The 18562-nt window shown below is 46.2% G+C and overlaps 1 protein-coding gene across 2 annotated transcripts in view; it reads right to left on the bottom strand.

The window, feature by feature from the left end:
* Positions 1–1153: 1153 nt before the first annotated feature.
* Positions 1154–18562, bottom strand: part of DOCK1 (dedicator of cytokinesis 1) — a 552732-nt gene continuing 535323 nt past the window's right edge. Inside the window, exon 52 of one of the 2 annotated variants that reach the window (XM_038743481.1) lies at positions 1154–1526. In XM_038743481.1, coding sequence (XP_038599409.1) covers positions 1425–1526 — 102 coding nt within the window. In that variant the 3' untranslated portion in view covers positions 1154–1424. The remainder of the gene's footprint in view (positions 1527–18562) is intronic. The other variant, XM_038743482.1, reaches the window with a different exon arrangement.

Here is an 18562-nt window from a genome sequence, read left to right as displayed (position 1 = left end):
ACACTAGGTACTGTAAACAGCTGACAAACAACTTGTATAGTGTAAACAACACTATACAAGGCAGTCAGAGTCCGTGTGCAACGCATACACACAAATACACACATACACACACACACCCAAGTGCAGCATGCAGGCGAACTTCACTGACAGTGGTGTTCGGTAACTAAAGAGTTATAAGAACAAAAATGGGTTCAGAAATGGGCACTGGCACACAGGTGTTTTCAAAATAATCTTTTATTCTGGAGAGTCAGTGAGATGCCTATAAAATCTACAGTACGATTATAACGATTGTAAAGAGTAACAAAAATATAGTTGATAACAGAATAAAAATATTAGGGAATTACACGTTAGTTGTGCTTTTTTTAATCACTGTCCAGAATTAAACATTTCTGAAGAAAGAGGTTAACTGTTTATACACTTTAGTCAGTTAAAAAAAATATGCGCATTTAAATCACTCAAAGACATCTATTAGGATAAAAGCAGATGACAAAATTCAAACAAGTTCTAAGGACCATCATATATATATATATACACAAACTTCTGTACAGGACAAAACAGTACAATTTAGCTAAGTAAATCGACGATTACGTGACACGTTTTTAAAAAGTTACCCTCTTGTAACACATTTAAAAAAAAAAAAAAACCTTCCCCTTCCTATGTTCAGAATTCGGTTTACCAAACTACCAGAGACGAGGGTCTTCTATTCTGGTGCCTCCCCTGTCCCCTATAAATTAGTTTCCATTTGGTCGTGGAGAATTATCCTATTTTGAGAAAGGCACAGGTGTGGAGGCGAGCTGGTGGAAAGGGGAAGAAGTGGTCACCCAAGTCCAAACCAACACGACTGACTCAGAAACATCGCCAAGATGTGGGGTCACAGTGGGGGTCACGACCCAGAGAGACCCCCTCCCCAACCGGGCCGGGAGACCCCGTACATCGGTAGTTGGTTATTGGTCATTTGCCTCGGGTCATTTTGAAATAGGTCAAGTTAATACTGATAATAATAATTACAGTAATTGTTAAATGCTTATTATGGGCCAAGCACTGTTGTAAGGGCTGGGGTAGAGCCAAGTTCATCAGATCGGACACAGTCCCCGTCCCACGTGAGGCTCGCGCTCGGAATCTCCATTTTCCCGATGAGAGAACTGAGGCCCAGAGAAGGGAAGCGACTTGCCCGAGGTCACACAGCAGACAGGTGGCAGAACCCAGATCAGAACCCAGGTCCTCTGACGTGGGCGCGGATGTCGGCCGTGCTCAGCCGGAGGGACACGGGGGCGGCCGTCCCCTTGACCCGCCTACCTTAGGGCCGGGCATCCCGGGCAGCGAGAGGACGGCGGTCGGCCGGGAGGACGCGGGAAATGGGGGAGTCCAGTAGGGAACTGGGCTGCCTGGTCCAGTGTGCTCCTGGGAGATGCTTTTGTGTCTTTTTACTGCACGATTCCGGAGTCCAGCGACGCCTGCTTGCGCGTGGCCTTGGGAGGAGGAGGAGGGGGTGGCGTCTTGCTGGGAAGTGGAGGAGGAAGGTGATGCTGAAAGACATCAATGGGGGAGGGGGAAAAACTGTTACTGTATATATGTATATATGTTTGTACATATTTATTACTCTATTTTACTTGTACATATCTATTCTATTTATTTTATTTTGTTAGTATGTTCGGTTTTGTTCTCTGTCTCCCCCTTCTAGACTGTGAGCCCACTGTTGGGTAGGGACTGTCTCTATATGATGCCAACTTGGACTTCCCAAGCGCTTGGTCCAGTGCTCTGCACACAGTAAGCGCTCAATAAATACTATTGATGATGATGTTACCCATGTGGAGAAAGAATCTCAGGTGTAGGTGGCGCAGACCATCGGTTCTCGGGTGTCATCTTGTCTGCCGCTAGGGCAGACTGAAAATCAGCTCAGGCGACTCTCCCGCCCATCCCAAATAATAATAATATTAATTATCACTGTTTCATTCATTCAATTGTATTTATTGAGCGCTTAATGGGTCCAGAGCACTGTACTAAGTGCTTGGAAAGAACAATTTGGCAGCAGATAGACAATCCCTACCCAACAATGGGCTCACAGTTTAGAAGGGAAGAGACAGATAAAACTGTGAGCCCACTCTTTTAGACTGTGAGTCCACTGTTGGGTAGGGACTGTCTCTATATGTTGCCAACTTGTACTTCCCAAGCACTTAGTACAGTGCTCTGCACACAGTAAGCGCTCAATAAATATGATTGATGATGTTGATGATGATAGGGACTGAGCCCACTGTTGGGTAGGGACCGTCTCTGTATGTTGCCAACTTGTACTTCCCAAGCGCTTAGTACAGTGCTCTGCACACAGTAAGCGCTCAATAAATATGATTGATTGATTGATTGATTGATTGATTGACTTTCTCTATATGTTGCTGATTTGTGCTTCCCAAGTGCTCAGTACAGTGCTCTTCACCCAGTAGGCGCTCAATAAATATGATTGAATGAATAAATGAACAAATAGACAGGCATCAATAGCATCAATATCAATGGATAGAATTATAGATATATACACCTCATTAATAAAATAAAAAGAATAATAAATATGTACATATATATACAAGTGCTGTGGGGTGGGGAAGGGGGTAGAGAAGAGGGAAGGAGTCCGGGCGATGGGAAGGGTGTTACACGCTTACTACGTGCCAGCCTCTTTAATCAATCAATCGTATTTATTGAGCGCTTACTGTGTGCAGAGCACTGTACTAAGCTCTTTACTAAGGGCTAGAGTGGATACAAGCAAATCAGGGTGGGTACAGTCCCTGTCCCATGTGGGGCTCACAGTTTCCATCCCCATTTTCCAGATGAGGTAACTGAGGCCTAGAGAAGTGAAGTGACTTGTCCAAGGTCACGCAGCAGACAAGTGGCGGAACTGGGATTAGAACCCATGACCTTCTGACTCTCAGGCCCCTAGCCCACCCTGTGTCCAGCTCCTGGAGGCGGGAGCCTGTCAGACAGCGTTCCCTCTGATCTGATCCCCTTCTAGACTGTGAGCCCACTGTTGGGTAGGGACCGTCTCTATATGTTGCCAACTTGCACTTCCCAAGCGCTTAGTACAGTGCTCTGCACACAGTAAGCGCTCAATAAATACGATTGAATGAATGAATGAATGAATCTGTAGACACCTCTTTTATTCATCCAGGCATTTAGTGTTCCACCGGTAGCCTGGCAGACAGTGTTGCCTGATGGAGTGGACAAATCACGGTCCCGGGTGTCAGAAAGTCATGGGTTCTAATCCCAGCTCCTCTACTTGTCTGCTGTGTGACCTTGGACAGGTCACTTCACTTCTCTGGGCCTCAATTCCTTCTTCTGGAAAACGGGGATTGAGGCTGTAAACTCCATGGGGGACAGGGACCGTGTCCATCCCGATTTGCCCGTATCCACCCCAGCATTTAGTATAGTGCCTGGCACATAATAAGCACTTAGCAAATACCACAATTATAATTAATATGTGTCGAGACCCCTTTTCTTCATGAATGCATTTAGGGGTCCACTGGTAGTCTGACAGACAACATTCCCTCTGAGGTGTCTTGTTTATGCCGTCGAGTCGTTTCCAACCCACAGCGACACCACAGACACATCTCTCCCAGAAGGCCCCGTTCTCCACCTGCAATTGTTCTGGTAGTGGATCCACGGAGTTTTCATGGAAAAAAATCCAGAATTGGTTTACCATCACCTCCTTCCGCGCAGTCAACTCGAGTCTCCGCCCTCGATTCGCTCCCCCTTCTAGACTGTGAGCCCACTGTTGGGAAGGGACCGTCTCTATATGTTGCCAACTTGGACTTCCCAAGCGCTTAGTTCGGTGCTCTGCACACAGTAAGCGCTCAATAAATACGATTGATTGATTGATTGATTGATTCTCTCCTGTGCCGCTGCTGCCCAGCATGGGTGAGTTGCAGATTGCCTTCCGCTCGCTAACCGCTGGCCAAGCTAAGAATGGAATGGCCAGGCCTCTGCTTGACTCTCCGTCCCATAGCCGAGACTGGTAGAGGACTGGAAACTCTCCAGGTGTCATCCTGCGAGGGTCTCTGAGTTGTAGAGCCCCTTTTTATTCAACCATCCATAAGAATAATAATAATGTTGGTATTTGTTAAGCGCTTACTATGTGCAAAGCATCATCATCATCATCATCATCAGTCGTATTTATTGAGCGCTTACTACGTGCAGAGCACCGTACTAAGCGCTTGGGAAGTACAAATTGGCAACATATAGAGACGGTCCCTACCCAACAGTGGGCTCACAGTCTAAAAGGGGGAGACAGAGAACAAAACCAAACATACTAACAAAATAAAATAAATAGGATAGATATGTACAAGTAAAATAAATAAATAAATAGAGTAATAAATATGTACAAACATATATACATATATACAGGTGTAGAAAGCACTGTTCTAAGCGCTGGGGGGAACACAAGGAGATGAGGTTGTCCCATGTGGGGCTCACAGTCTTAATCCCCATTTTGCAGATGAGGGAACTGAGGCACAGAGAAGTGAAGCCACTTGCCCAAGGTCACACAGCAGACATGCGGGGGAGGTGTGGAACCATTTAAGGTTCCACACTCTTATTGACGTCCACTGTATCTTTGTTGTTCCTCCGGTCCTCTCTCTGTGGTAATCTCCAGGCTTACTGGCCTCCCCCATTAAACAGAAAGCACTGTAAGAATCCATGTCTTTTACCGAACACTACTACAGTGCTCTACTTTCCAAGAGCTTAGTACAATGCTCTGCACACAGTAAGCGCTTAATAAATAAGATTGAATGAATGAATTCATTCTACTGAGAGCTCACCTCCTCCAAGAAGCCTTCCCCTTTTCCTCTCCTCCTCCCCATCCCCCTTGCCCTACCGTGGCTCAGTGGAAAGAGCTCGGGCTTTGGAGTCAGAGGTCATGGGTTCAAATCCCGGCACCGCCAATTGTCAGCTGTGTGACTTTGGGCAAGTCACTTCTTCTTCACTTCACTTCACTGTCTTCACTTCACTTCTTCACAGTCTTCACTTCACTTCTTCACTTCACTTCACAGTTTTCTAGACTGTGAGCCCACTGTTGGGTAGGGACCATCTCCATATGTTGCCAACTTACACTTCCCAAGCGCTTAGTACAGTGCTCTGCACACAGTAAGCGCTCAATAAATATGATTGATTGATTCTCTGTGCCTCGGTTACCTCATCTGTAAAATGGGGATTAAGGCTGTGAGCCCCCCATGGGACAGCCTGATCACCTTGTACCCTCCGCAGTGCTTAGAACAATGCTTTGTACATAGTAAGTGCTTAATAAATGCCATTATTATTATTACCTCCTTCCCCTACCCACAGCACCTGTATATATGTTTGTGCAGATTCATTACTCTATTTAGTTTACTTGTTCATATTTGCTATTCTATTTATTTTATTAATGATGTGGATATAGCTATAATTCTATTTATTCTGATGGTATTGACACCCGTCTACTTGTTTTGTTTTGTTGCCTGTCTCCCCCTTCTAGACTGTGAGCCCGCTGTTGGGTAGGGACCGTCTCTATATGTTGCCAACTTGGACTTCCCAAGCGCTTAGTACAGTGCTCTGCACACAGTAAGCGCTCAATACGACTGAAAGAATGACTGAATGAGTGCTAAACACTGTACCGAGTGCTCGGCAGAGAATGATACTGAGGCTTCACTCATCTTCAAGTATCGGGGTGCGCTGGCAGAGCTCGTGAGCAGGGGGAATCAAAGACCCCAGAATCCCCCCGATCGTGAACACCTGTGCTGGCTTCAAAAATAAAAGTTTCAAAACCTCAAAACAGGAGACTTTTCCTACTTCGCGTGAAGAGGGGAGAGAAAAAACGCGTGCTTAAAGAACCCGTTCCCCGCTGGCTTGATGGCATTATGCGGTTTCATTATACATTCTTAGCAATCACTACGCAATCTGCTTCTGCTTCAGCCTCTCCAGCAAATTGACCTGGCGACGGCAGTGTCACCTTGTCAACATCCTGGGCGGATTAATATGCAAAATGCATGTGGAAATGAAAGAATCTAAGGTGAAAAACAGTTGGCATTTCAAATGGGAGGCTTAGAAAGCATTTCGCGGAGTGTTTATGGGACAGGATGAATGTCAAATACTCTCCAACAGACCCCTGCTAGACTGTAAGCTCGCTGTGGGCAGGGAACGTTTCCTCCGACTCTGTTGTACATATTTCCTATTTTATTTATTTCGTTAATGATGTGCATCTAGCTTTAATTCTATTTATTCTGACATCTTGACACCTGTCCACATGTCTTGTTTTGTTGTCTGTCTCCCCATTCTAGACTGCGAGCCCGTTGTCGGGTAGGGACCGTCTCTATATGTTGCCAACTTGTAATAATAATAATAATAATAATGTTGGCATTTGTTAAGCGCTTACTATGTGAAAAGCACTGTTCTAAGCGCTTGGGGGGCTACAAAGTGATCAGGTTGTCCCCCGTGGGGCTCACAGTCTTAATCCCCATTTTACAGATGAGGTAACTGAGGCTCAGAGAAGTGAAGTGACTTGCCCAAGGTCACACAGCAGACATGTGGCGGAGCCGGGATTCGAACCCATGACCTCTGACTCCAAAGCCCGTGCTCTTTCCACTGAGCCACGCTGCTTCTCAAGTGTACTCGTACTTCCCAAGTGCTCTGCACACAGTAAGCGCTCAATAAATATGATAGAATGAATGAATGAATGAATTAGTTATTGGACTCTCCCAAGCGCTTAGTACAGTGCTTTGCTCAGTATTGACTGATAAAGGCCCACCTCCTTCAGAACGCCTTCCTGATTGAGAAGCAGCATGACTTAGTGGCTAGAGCAGGTGCTTGGGAGTCAGAAGGACGTGGGTTCTAATCCCAGTTTCGCCACTTTTTCATTCATTCATTCAATCGTATTTATTGAGCGATTACTGTGTGCAGAGCACTGTACTAAGCGCTTGGGAAGTCCAAGTTGGCAACTTATAGAGACGGTCCCTACCCAACAGCGGGCTCACAGTCTAGAAGGGGGAGACAGAGAACTAAACCAAACATATTAACAAAATAAAATGAATAGAAGAAATATGTACAAATAAAATAATTAAATAGAGTAATAAATATGTACAAACATATGTACACATATACAGGTGCTGTGGGGAGGGGAAGGAGGTAAGGCGGAGGGGATGGGGAGGGGGAGGGGAAGGAGGGGGCTCAGTCTGGGAAGGCCTCCTGGAGGAGGTGAGCTCTCAGTAGGGCCACTTGCCTGCTGGGTGACCTTGGGCAAGTTACTTCCCTTCTCTGTGCCCCTGTTCCCTCATCTGTAAAACCGGGATTAATACTGTGAGCCCCATGTGGGACAGGGACTACGTCCAACCTGATTACCTTGTATCTACCCCAGAACTTAGAACAATGGCAGACACATAGTAAGCACTTAACGAAATATCATTATTTTTAAAATAATTATCATTATTACCTCTTCAGCCAGCTCTACCACTTAGCTCTTACTTTTATCAATCATCAGGATTTGGGGGTGTATGTCTCTCCAACTGTAAATTAGAGCAGTGCTTGGCACATCGTAAGCACTTAATAAATACCGTTATTATTATTATTGTTATTATTATATTCAACTATCTATCAATTTGACTACTTTGAAGACTTTTAGGTTGGCTGGGGATATGTCACTTGCTTGTTTTCTACTTCCTTTGTGATCATTTCTAGACTGTGAGCCCACTGTTGGGTAGGGACTGTCTCTATATGTTGCCAACTTGTACTTCCCAAGTGCTTAGTACAGTGCTCTGCACACAGTAAGCGCTCAATAAATACGATTGAATGAATGAATGATGAATTAATCATTTCAGAACACTAAATCTACTGAGTGCTCAATAAATACTGCTGCTACTACTGCTGCTACTATTTTTTTAATGGTATTTGTTAACCATTCACTATGTTCTAAGCACTGTACTAAGTGCTGGGATAGATACAGGCTAATCAGATTGGACATAGTCCCTGTCCCACATGGGGCTCACAGCAGCATGGCTCAGTGGAAAGAGCCCCGGCTTTGGAGTCAGAGGTCACGCATTCAAATCCCGGCTCCGCCAACTGTCAGCTGTGTGACTTTGGGCAAGTCACTTCACTTCTCTGTGCCCCAGTTACCTCATCTGTAAAATGGGGATTAAAACTGTGAGCCCCCCATGGGGCAACCTGATTACCCTGTAACCTACCCAGTGCTTAGAACAGTGCTTTGCACATAGTAATAATAATAATACTAATAATAATGGCATTTATTAAGCACTTACTATGTGCAAAGCACTGTTCTAAGTGCTGGGGAGGTTATAAGGTGATCAGGTTGACCCACTTGGGGCTCACAGTCTTCATCCCCGTTTTACAGATGAGGGAACTGAGGCACAGAGAAGTGAAGTGACTTGCCCAAAGTCACACAGCTGACTAATGGCAGAGCTGGGATTTGAACCCGCGCCCTCTGACTCCAAAGCCGGTGCTCTTTCCAGCACTTAACACATACCATTATCATTATTATTATTATTATTATTATTATTATTATTATTAATCCTCAGTTTTCAGATGAGGCAAGAGAAGTTACATCATCAATCATATTTATTGAGCGCTTACTATGTGCAGAGCACTGTACTAAGCGCTTGGGAAGTACAAATTGGAAGTACAAGTTACATGGTTCGCCTGAGGTCACACAGCAGGCAGGTGGCGGAGCCAGGATTAGAACCCAGGTCCTTTTGACTCTCAGGCCCGTGCTCCATCCACTAGGCCACCCTGCTTCCTTAATAATAATAATGATAGCATTTGTTAAGTGCTTAGTATGTGCAAAGCACTGTTCTAAGTGCTGGGGGGATACAAGGTGATCAGGTTGTCCCACGTGGGGCTCACAGTCTTAATCCCCATTTTACAGATGAGGTAACTGAGGCTCAGAGAAGTTAAGTAACTTGCCCAAGGTCACACAGCAGACATGTGGCAGATCCGGGGTACTACTATTACTATTACTGCAGCTGCTACTACTGCTGCTGCTACTACTATTACCATTCACTCATTCAATCAGTCATATACAATGGCATTTATTAAGTGCTTACTATGTGCAAAGCACTGTACTAAGCACTTGGGAGAGTACAATACAACAATAAATAGACACATTCCCTGCCCATAATGACCTTACAGTCTAGAAGGAAACTACTACTACTACTAATAATAAAGATGGTATTTGTTAAGCGCTTACTATGTGCATAGCACTGTTCTAAGCGCTGAGGAGGATACAAGGTCATCAGGTTGTCCCACATGGGCTGACAGTCTTCATCCCCATTTTCCAGATAAGGGAACTGAGGTACAGGGAAGTTAAGTGACTTGACCGAAGTCACATAGTTGATGAGTGGTGGAGCCTGGATTAGAACCCATGACCTCTGACTCCCAAGCCCGTACTCTTTCCCCTGAGCCACGATGCTTAGCACATAGTAAGGGCTTAACCAACATCATCATCATCATCATCATCATCAATCGTATTTATTGAGCGCTTACTATGTGCAGAGCACTGTATTAAGCGCTTGGGAAGTACAAATTGGCAGCATATAGAGACAGTCCCTACCCAACAGTGGGCTCACAGTCTAAAAGGGGAAGACAGAGAACAAAACCAAACATACTAACAAAATAAAATAAATAGAATAGATATGTACAAGTAAAATAAATAAATAAATAGAGTAATAAATATGTACAAACATATACATATATACAGGTGCTGCGGAGAAGGGAAGGAGGTAAGAAGGGGGGGATGGAGGGGGCGAGGGGGAGAGGAAGGAAGGGGCTCACCATCATCACCATTATTACTGACATATCTGCTCTCTTCCCCCACAATTTCCCAGGCTCACACTCTTTGCTCCCCTCAAACTCGCCTTCTCTCTGTACCTCGCACTCTCTGCTTCCAAGTTCAAGTTGGATAATAATAATAATAATGATAATAGTGGTATTTGTCAAACGCTTACTATGTGCAAAGCACTGTTCTAAAGCACTGGTGTAGATGCAAGGTGATCAGGTTGTCCCACATGGGGCTCACAGTCTTAATCCCCGTGTTACAGATGAGGTAACTGAGGCCCAGAGAAGTGAAGTGACTTGCCCAAAGTCGCACAGCTGACAGGCGGTGAAGATGGGATTAGAACCCATGACCTCGGACTCCCAAGCCCAGGCTCTTTCCACTTAGCCACGCTGCTTCTCTAAGCAGATAGCTCCGAGCCCCTCTGCCTGGATGCTGTTTCAATCAGCCAGGCCAGGGCTCTTCGCATCTTCAAAAGCCTTCTGAAAGCCCTTCCTCCTCCAGGAAGCCCTCCCCGATTACTCCCCAGGCCTCCAAATGGCATCAGCCAGGAGTCCCGCTGCAGGCAATGACACTTCCTCTGACCTCGTTTATATTTTTACCACCAGTAATGGTTGTGTTGCTTCTGCCATCCTTGTCATGTAAGCAAACGGTGTACAGCGATAGATACCTAGATCGATATGGTGATTGATATCTACCAGTCTACTTCACTGGATCGTAAGCTCCCTGAAGGCAAGGTCTTTATCTTTGGGGGCCCAAACGACTAGTACAGAGCTTTGGGCTCAAAGAACATGGCTCGCTGAGGCAATAGTATGCTTAGCCGAAAGTCAAATGACTGATGAGCGCCCTAAATCTTCTTCAGTGCGTCTTTTTTTATGGTATTTATTAAGCAGTCCGTTAATCAATCATGTTTATTGAGCACTTACTGTGTGCAGAGCACTGGGAGAGTATGATTATAACAATAAACCGACACATTCCCAGCCCACAACAAGAGAAGCAGTGTGGCGCAATGGAAAGAGCCCGGGCTTTGGAGTCAGAGGTCATGGGTTCGAATCCCGGATCCACCAAGTGTCAGCTGTGTGACTTTGGGCAAGTCACTTCACTGCTCTGGGCCTCAGTTACCTCATCTGTAAAATGGGGATGAAGACTGTGAGCCCCCAGTGGGACAACCTGATCACCTTGTAACTTTCCCAGCGCTTAGAACAGTGCTTCCCTTCTAGACTGTGCTTCCTCCCCCTGGCCTGGAATGCCCCCAGTCCCTCTGCACATCCGCCAAGCTAGCTCTCTTCCTCCCTTCAAGGCCCTACTGAGAGCTCACCTCCTCCAGGAAGCCTTCCCACACCGAGCCCCCTCCTTCCTCTCCCCCTCTTCCCCCTCTCCATCCCCCCCGCCTTACCTCCTTCCCTTCCCCACAGCACCTGGATATATGTATATATGTTTGTTCGTATTTATTACTCTATTTTACTTGTACATTTTTATTCTACTTATTTTATTTTGTTAATATGTTTTGTTTTGTTCTCTGTCTCCCCCTTCTAGACTGGGAGCCCGCTGTTGGGTAGGGACCGTCTCTTTATGTTGCCAACTTGTACTTCCCAAGCACTTAGTACAGTGCTCTGCACACAGTAAGTGCTCAATAAATACGATTGAATGAATGAATGAATGAATGAATGAATGAGCTTACAGTCCAGAGGGGGAGACAGTCATTACCATGTGACAAGCACTGTCTTAACTGCTGGAGAAGACATAACATAATCAGATCGGACACAGTCTCCGTTCCACAGTCTAAGAAGGAGGGAGAACAGGTCTCCATCCCCAATCCCTTCATATCGCTTTTCAAGAACAGAGTCGTCCTTCCGGTCCGAGATCCCAATTCTGGAAGTGTGGCTGCATCCATGAGTGTGGATGGATGTCCCTGGGAGATATTCTCTCGCCCGCTGTCCCCAAGGAGAGAGTTGAGGGCCCCTTTTCCCACCCCCAGACACTCAGTGAGCCCTTCTCAGAGAGAGATGAGGGCAAAGGAGTGTCCCACCTCCAGCTGGAATTGCGCCTTCCTTAGTGGGGATGGTTTGCAGTGACCCATTCACACTCTCTGGCCTGTTCCCCTCCCTTCCTCCCTAGCTCCTTAGCGCTCTTCCTCCCTTCAAAGCCCTACTGAGAGCTCACCTCCTCCAGGAGGCCTTCCCAGACTGAGCCCCCTCCTTCCTCTGCCCCTCCTTCCCCTCCCCACAGCACCAGTACATATGTATATACAGATTTATTACTCAATTTATTTATTTATTTTACTTGTACATATCTATTCTATTTATTTTATTTTGTTAGTATGTTTGGTTTTGTTCTCTGTCTCCCCCTTCTAGACTGTGAGCCCACTGTTGGGTAGGGACCGTCTCTATATGCTGCCAACTTGTACTTCCCAAGCGCTTAGTACAGTGCTCTGCACACAGTAAGCGCTCAATAAATACGATTGAATGAATGAATGAATCCCCCGTGCCCAGAAGCAGACAGAGCAAGACGAGGTGAAGCAGCATTGTCCAGCGGATAGATCATAGCCCCGGGAGTCAGAAGGACCTAGGTTCTAATCCTGGCTCTTCCACTTGTCTGCTGTGTGACCTTGGGCAAGTCACTTCACCTCTCTGCACCTCAGTTCCCTCATCTATACAATGGGGATTAAGACCGAATCCCATGTGGACTGTGTCCAACCTGGTAAGTTTGTACTACACCCCAGCACTTAGTACATGGCCTAGCACATAGTAAATGTTTAACGATTACCATTAAAACAAAAACAAACCAAACGAGGGAGAAAGGGTGCAGTCCTATCTAGTACTTTTAAACAAAACCCTCCGTCAAGTTTACCCAGAAGCCTTCCCGCTACCGTGGTATTAAGTGGAGATTTGCGTGATGAAAGGCCTTAGTTAAATCAATGAAGGTGACACTTCCCCATTGATTACCACCCTTAGCAATCAAACGATCACTTATCATAAAATAGCTCTGAGGTGCTTGGAGTGGAATGAATGAACTTAGAATGCGATTGACTTGGACTCAATAAATTAGATCTAAACAACAGCTCGTTCCCACCACCCGGCGGGCTTTCTGCAAGTGAGTCAGGCACAGGCAAGGAATAATACAGAGAGGTGAATAATTAATACAAACCGAATTTACAATGTCATCCTAAAGTGGGTTAGATTTAGCTCCTCGGCAGCGGATTGCACTAGCTACGCTCTGAGCCTTTCCTCTAACCTCACCAACTCTGCCTTGCCGCTTTCCCATCACAACCTTCTAACCTGTCACGTCATACGCACCTCCTGCACCCCCAAATTCTCACCCCAACTCCAGATCCTCACCCGCTATTAGCCCTTTCTTCTCCGGATCCACGCACCCGAATCCCAGATTCCCTCTCGATCCCCCAACCCCTATGTGAAAAAATATCTCCCTGTCATCCCAGTTGCCACGGCTGAAAGGCCTCCTCGCTGGCCTTCCTGCCTCCGGACTCTCCCCGCTCCGATCTCTAATCCCCGCCGCTGCTCGGATGGTCTTCCTGAAGAGTCTCTCAGCCCCCATCTCTCCTCTCCTCCAAATCAGTCAATCAATCAATCAATCTTATCTATTGAGTGCTTACTATGTGCAGAGCACTGTACTAAGCGCTTGGGAAGTACAAATTGGCAACATATAGAGACAGTCCCTACCCAACATTGGGCTCACAGTCTAAAAACCCTCCTCGGGCTTCCCAGGTCTCTCCGCATCAATGCACTTGGGGACGGAATTCCCCGTGACAGCTGTTTGATAATGGCTAAATTTGTTAAGCACTTACAATGTGGCTGGCATTCTACTTAAAGGCTGGGTGGACTAGACAAATCGGGCTGGACACAGTCCCTGTCCTACATAATCATTAATAATAATTGTGGTTCTTGCTAAGTGCTTACTGTGTGCCAGACTCTGTACTAAGCGCTGGGTGGATACAAGCAAATTGGGGTGGACACAGTCCCTGTCCAATGTGGGGCTCACAGTCGCAATCCTCATTTTACAAATGAGGTGACTGAGGCCTAGAGAAGTGGGGCTTATGGGGCTCACGGGTTTACTCCCATTTTACAGATGAAGTAACTGTGGCCCAGAAAAGTGAAATGACTTGCCCAAGGTCACACAGCAGACAAGCGGCAGAGCTGGGATTAGAACCTGAGAGCTTTCGACTCCCGGGCCTGTGCTCTAACCACTAAGCCATGCTGTGCTTCAGTTTCTCATCGATATAAAGGGCATTTAATACCTGTCCTCCCTCCTATTTAGACTGTGGGGCAGAGACTGCCTTAATCTCCTCCCCCTCCCCATCCCCCCCACCTTACCTCCTTCCCCTCCCCACAGCACCTGTATATACGTATATATCCTTGTATGTATTTATTACTCTATTTTATTTGTACATATTTATTCTATTTATTTTATTTTGTTAATATGTTTTGTTTTGTTCTCCGTCTCCCCCTTCTAGACTGTGTGCCCGCTGTTGGGTAGGGACCGTCTCTATATGTTGCCAACTTGTACTTCCCAAGTGCTCTGCACACAGTAAGCGCTCAATAAATATGATTGAATGAATGAAGGAAATGAATGTTTCTGCTTAGAATTTAAGGAACGGCGAGGGGCAACCAAGAGGGTTTGGGTCTGATCCAGGGGGTCTTGACCCCTCTCTTCCCCCAGCATCCAAGGCAAGCAGCAAGCAAACATAAATGCACACGTACCTCCTCCAGGAGGCCTTCCCAGACTGAGCCCCCTCCTTCCTCTCCCCCTCATCCCCTTCTCCATCCCCCCGTCTTACCTCCTTCCCTTCCCCACAGCACCTGTATATATGTTTGTACATATTTATTACTCTATTTATTTTACTTGTACATATCTATTCTATTTATTTTATTTTGTTAATACGTTTGGTTTTGTTCTCTGTCTCCCCCTTTTAGACTGTGAGCCCGCTGTTGGGTAGGGACCGTCTCTATATGTTGCCAACTTGTACTTCCCAAGCTCTTCGTACAGTGCTCTGCACACAGTAAGCGCTCAATAAATACAATTGATTGATTGATTGATTGGAAACCCTGGGCCCTACTTGTGCTGAGCTAGGAGCTGCCCGGCTATGTTGGGGTGGAGGACAGATACCAGAGGGACAGAGGCTGGCTGCTCATATCTTCCCACAGCAGCTGCGCGAGCCGGACGGTGGATAAAAGCTGCTCCCGTGTGCTCTGGGATGCCTCCATTCCCGCTGAGAAAAGACCATGGTAACCGTCGCCTTTCTTCCTGCCACTCCCAGCATGGTCTGGGCACAACGGGCCGGGGATGCGTTCATTCAATCGTATTTATTGAGCGGTTACTGTGTGCGCTAAGCACTTGGAAAGTACAATTCGGCAACAGATAAGAGACAATCCCTCTTATGGGCTCACAGTCTGGAGGCCGGGGATCATCGTCATCATCAATCGTATTTATTGAGCGTTTACTATGTGCAGAGCACTGTACTAAGCGCTTGGGGAGTACAAATTGGCAACATATAGAGACAGTCCCTACCCAACAGTGGGCTCACAGTCTAAAAGGGGGTGACAGAGAACAAAACCAAACATACTAACAAAATAAAATGAATAGAATAGATATGTACAAATAAAATAAATAAATAAATAAATAAATAGAGTAAAAAATATGTACAAACATATATACATATATACAGGTGCTGTGGGGAAGGGAAGGAGGTAAGATGGGGGGATGGAGAGGGGGACGAGGGGGAGAGGAAGGAAGGGGCTCAGTCTGGGAAGGCCTCCCCGATGCTCTTGGACCCCTCCATCACCTCTAAGACTTTGAGCCTATTTTGTGTGTTCTTTTGGGTTGTTTAAATGTCTCATCATTTCTGATGTGCCTGTCTCCAATCCCTTCAACCCCACTTAAAACTCTTGGATTACTCCCTTCTCTCCTTCTCCATCCCAGTCCGCACACTCGGCTCCTCTGGTGTTAACCTTCTCACTGGGCCGCCATTTCATCTATCTGGCCTCCTACCCCTGGCTCATATCCGACTTCTGGTCTGGAACATCCTCCCTCCTCAAATCTGCCAGACAATCACTCTCCACCCCCTTCAAAGCCCTGCTGAAGGGCATCACCTCCAAGAGGCCTTCCCAGATTAAGCCCCAGTTTTCCTCATCTCCCACTCCCTTCCGCATCCCCCGACTGGTGTCCTTTGCTCTTCCCCCTTCTCTCCACCCCACAACCCTTATGTCTATATCTGTCACTTATTTATTTGTTCTGATGCCTGTTTGCTTGTATTTTCTAGATGTCTGTCTCCCCCTCCCTAGACCGTGAGCCCGGTTGTGGGCAGGGATTGTCTCTCTTTGCTGCTCTATTGTACTTTCCTCATTACCTGTACACCTCATTCTTAGATTGTAAACCCCTTAAGGCCAAGCTCTGTGTCTATAGCTCATCTATGTAGTTCTGTCCCAGTACCCTATTTATTTATTTTACTTATACCTATTTATTCTATTTATTTTATTTTGTTAATATGTTTTGTTTTGTTCTCTGTCTCCCCCTTCTAGACTGTGAGAACACTGTTGGGTAGGGACCGTCTCTATATGTTGCCAACTTGTACTTCCCAAATGCTTAGTACAGTGCTCTGCACACAGTAAGCACTCAATAAACACGATTAAATGAATGAATGAATGAATACTTAAGGACAGTCCTCTGCACATAGATTGCACTCAAAAAATACTATTATTATTACCACAGTATTTTTTAAGGTCTCTGTTAAACTTTCATTCATTCATTCATTCATTCAATCATATTTATTGATTGCTTACTGTGTGCCAAGCACTGTACTAAGCGCTTGGGAGAGTACAAAACAACAATAAACAAACACATTCCCAGCCCACAATGAGCTTGCAATCTAGATGGGGGGAAGACAGACACTAATAGAAATGAATAAAATTATTCATTCAATCGTATTTATTGAGAGCTTACTGTGTGCAGAGCACTCTACTAAGTGCTTGGAAAGTACAGTTCGATTACAGATATATACATAAGTGTACATAAGTGTACATAGGTGTACATCCGAGAAGCAGTGTGGCTCAGTGGAAAAGAGCCCGGGCTTTGGAGTCAGAGATCATGGGTTCAAATCCCAGTTCCACCAATTGTCAGCTGTGTGACTTTGGGCAAATCACTTAACTTCTCTGTGCCTCAGTTCCCTCATCTGTAAAACGGGGATTAAGACTGTGAGCCCCCCATGGTACAACCTTATCACCTTAGAACCCCCGAGTGCTTAGAATAGTGCTTTGCACATAGTAAGCACTTAATAAATGCCATTATTATTATTATAAGTGTCTGTCTCCCCCTTCTAGACTGTGAGCCCGTTGTTGGGTAGGGATCGTCTCTATATGTTGCCAACTTGTACTTCCCAAGCGCTTAGTACAGTGCTCTGCACACAGTAACTGCTTAATAAATACGACTGAATGAATGAATGAAATGCTGTGGGGCTGGGAGCGGGGAAGAGCAAAGAGAATGTCAGAGTGACACAGAAGGGAGTGGGAGATGAGGAAACGTAGGACTTAATCTGGGAAGGCCTTTTGGAGGAGGTGTGCCTTCAATAAGGCTCTAAAAGGCGGGGAGAGTCATTGTCTGTCAGATTTGAGGAGGGAAGGTATTCCAGGGTAGAGGCAGGATGTGGGCCAGGGGTTGGCGGTGAGACAGGTGAGATGGAGGCACAGTGAGAAGTTAAGCACTAGAGGAGCAAAGTATGTGGGTGGGGTTGTAGAAGGAGAACATATATGTTGCCAACTTGTACTTCCCAAGCGCTTAGTACAGTGCTCTGCACACAGTAAGTGCTCAATAAATACAATTGATTGATTGATTGAGAGAAGCAAGGTGAGGTAGGAGGGGGCAAGTTGGTGGACTGTTTTAAAGCCAATGGTGAGGAGCTTTTGTTTGATGCGGAGGTGGATTGGCAACCACTGGAGTCTTCTGAGGAGCGGGGTGACATGTCCTGAACGTTTTTGTAGAAAAATGAGCTGGGCAGCACCTTAGGGAAGTATGGACTGGAGTGAGGAGAGACAGGAGGCTGGGAGGTCAACAAGGAGGCTGATGCAGTAATCCAGATAGTACAGGGTGAGTGATTGTATTAACGTGGCGGCAGTTTGGATGGAGGAAAGGGCGGATTTTAGCTATGTTGTGAAGGTGGGACAGACAGGATTTAGTGATGGATTGAATATCTGGGTTGAATGACAGAGAGGAGTCAAGGAAAACGCCAAAGTTATGGGCTTCTGAGACAGGAAGGATGGTGGTGCCGTTTACAGTGATGAGAAAGTCAGGGGGGAAGACAGGAATTGGGTGGGAAGATAAGGTGCTCTGTTTTGGACATGTTAAGTTTAAGGTGACGGGAGGACATCCAAGTAGAAATGTCTTGAAGGCAGGAGGAAATGCAAGACTGGAGAGAGGGATCAGGGCTGGAGATGCACATTCAGGTATCATCTGCACAGAAGTGGTAGTTGAAGCCACGGGAGCGAATGAGTTCTCCAAAGGAGTGGGTGTAGATGGAGAATAGAAGGGGGCCCAGAACTGAACCTTGAGGGACCCCCACAGTGAGGGGGTGGGAGGCAGAGGAGGAGCCCACGATGGAGACTGAGAATGAACAGCCAGAGAAATAAGAGGAGAACCAGAAGAGGACAGAGTCAGTGAAGCCAAGGTTGGAAAACGTTTCCAGGAGAAGGGCGTGGTCTACAGGGTCGAAGGCAGCTGAGAGGTCAAGGAGGATGAGGATGGAGTAGAGGCCGTTGGATT

The sequence above is a fragment of the Tachyglossus aculeatus genome, chromosome 3 (assembly GCF_015852505.1).
Source record: "Tachyglossus aculeatus isolate mTacAcu1 chromosome 3, mTacAcu1.pri, whole genome shotgun sequence".
NCBI lineage: Eukaryota > Metazoa > Chordata > Mammalia > Monotremata > Tachyglossidae > Tachyglossus > Tachyglossus aculeatus.
This window is presented reverse-complemented; position numbering and strand designations above follow the sequence as displayed.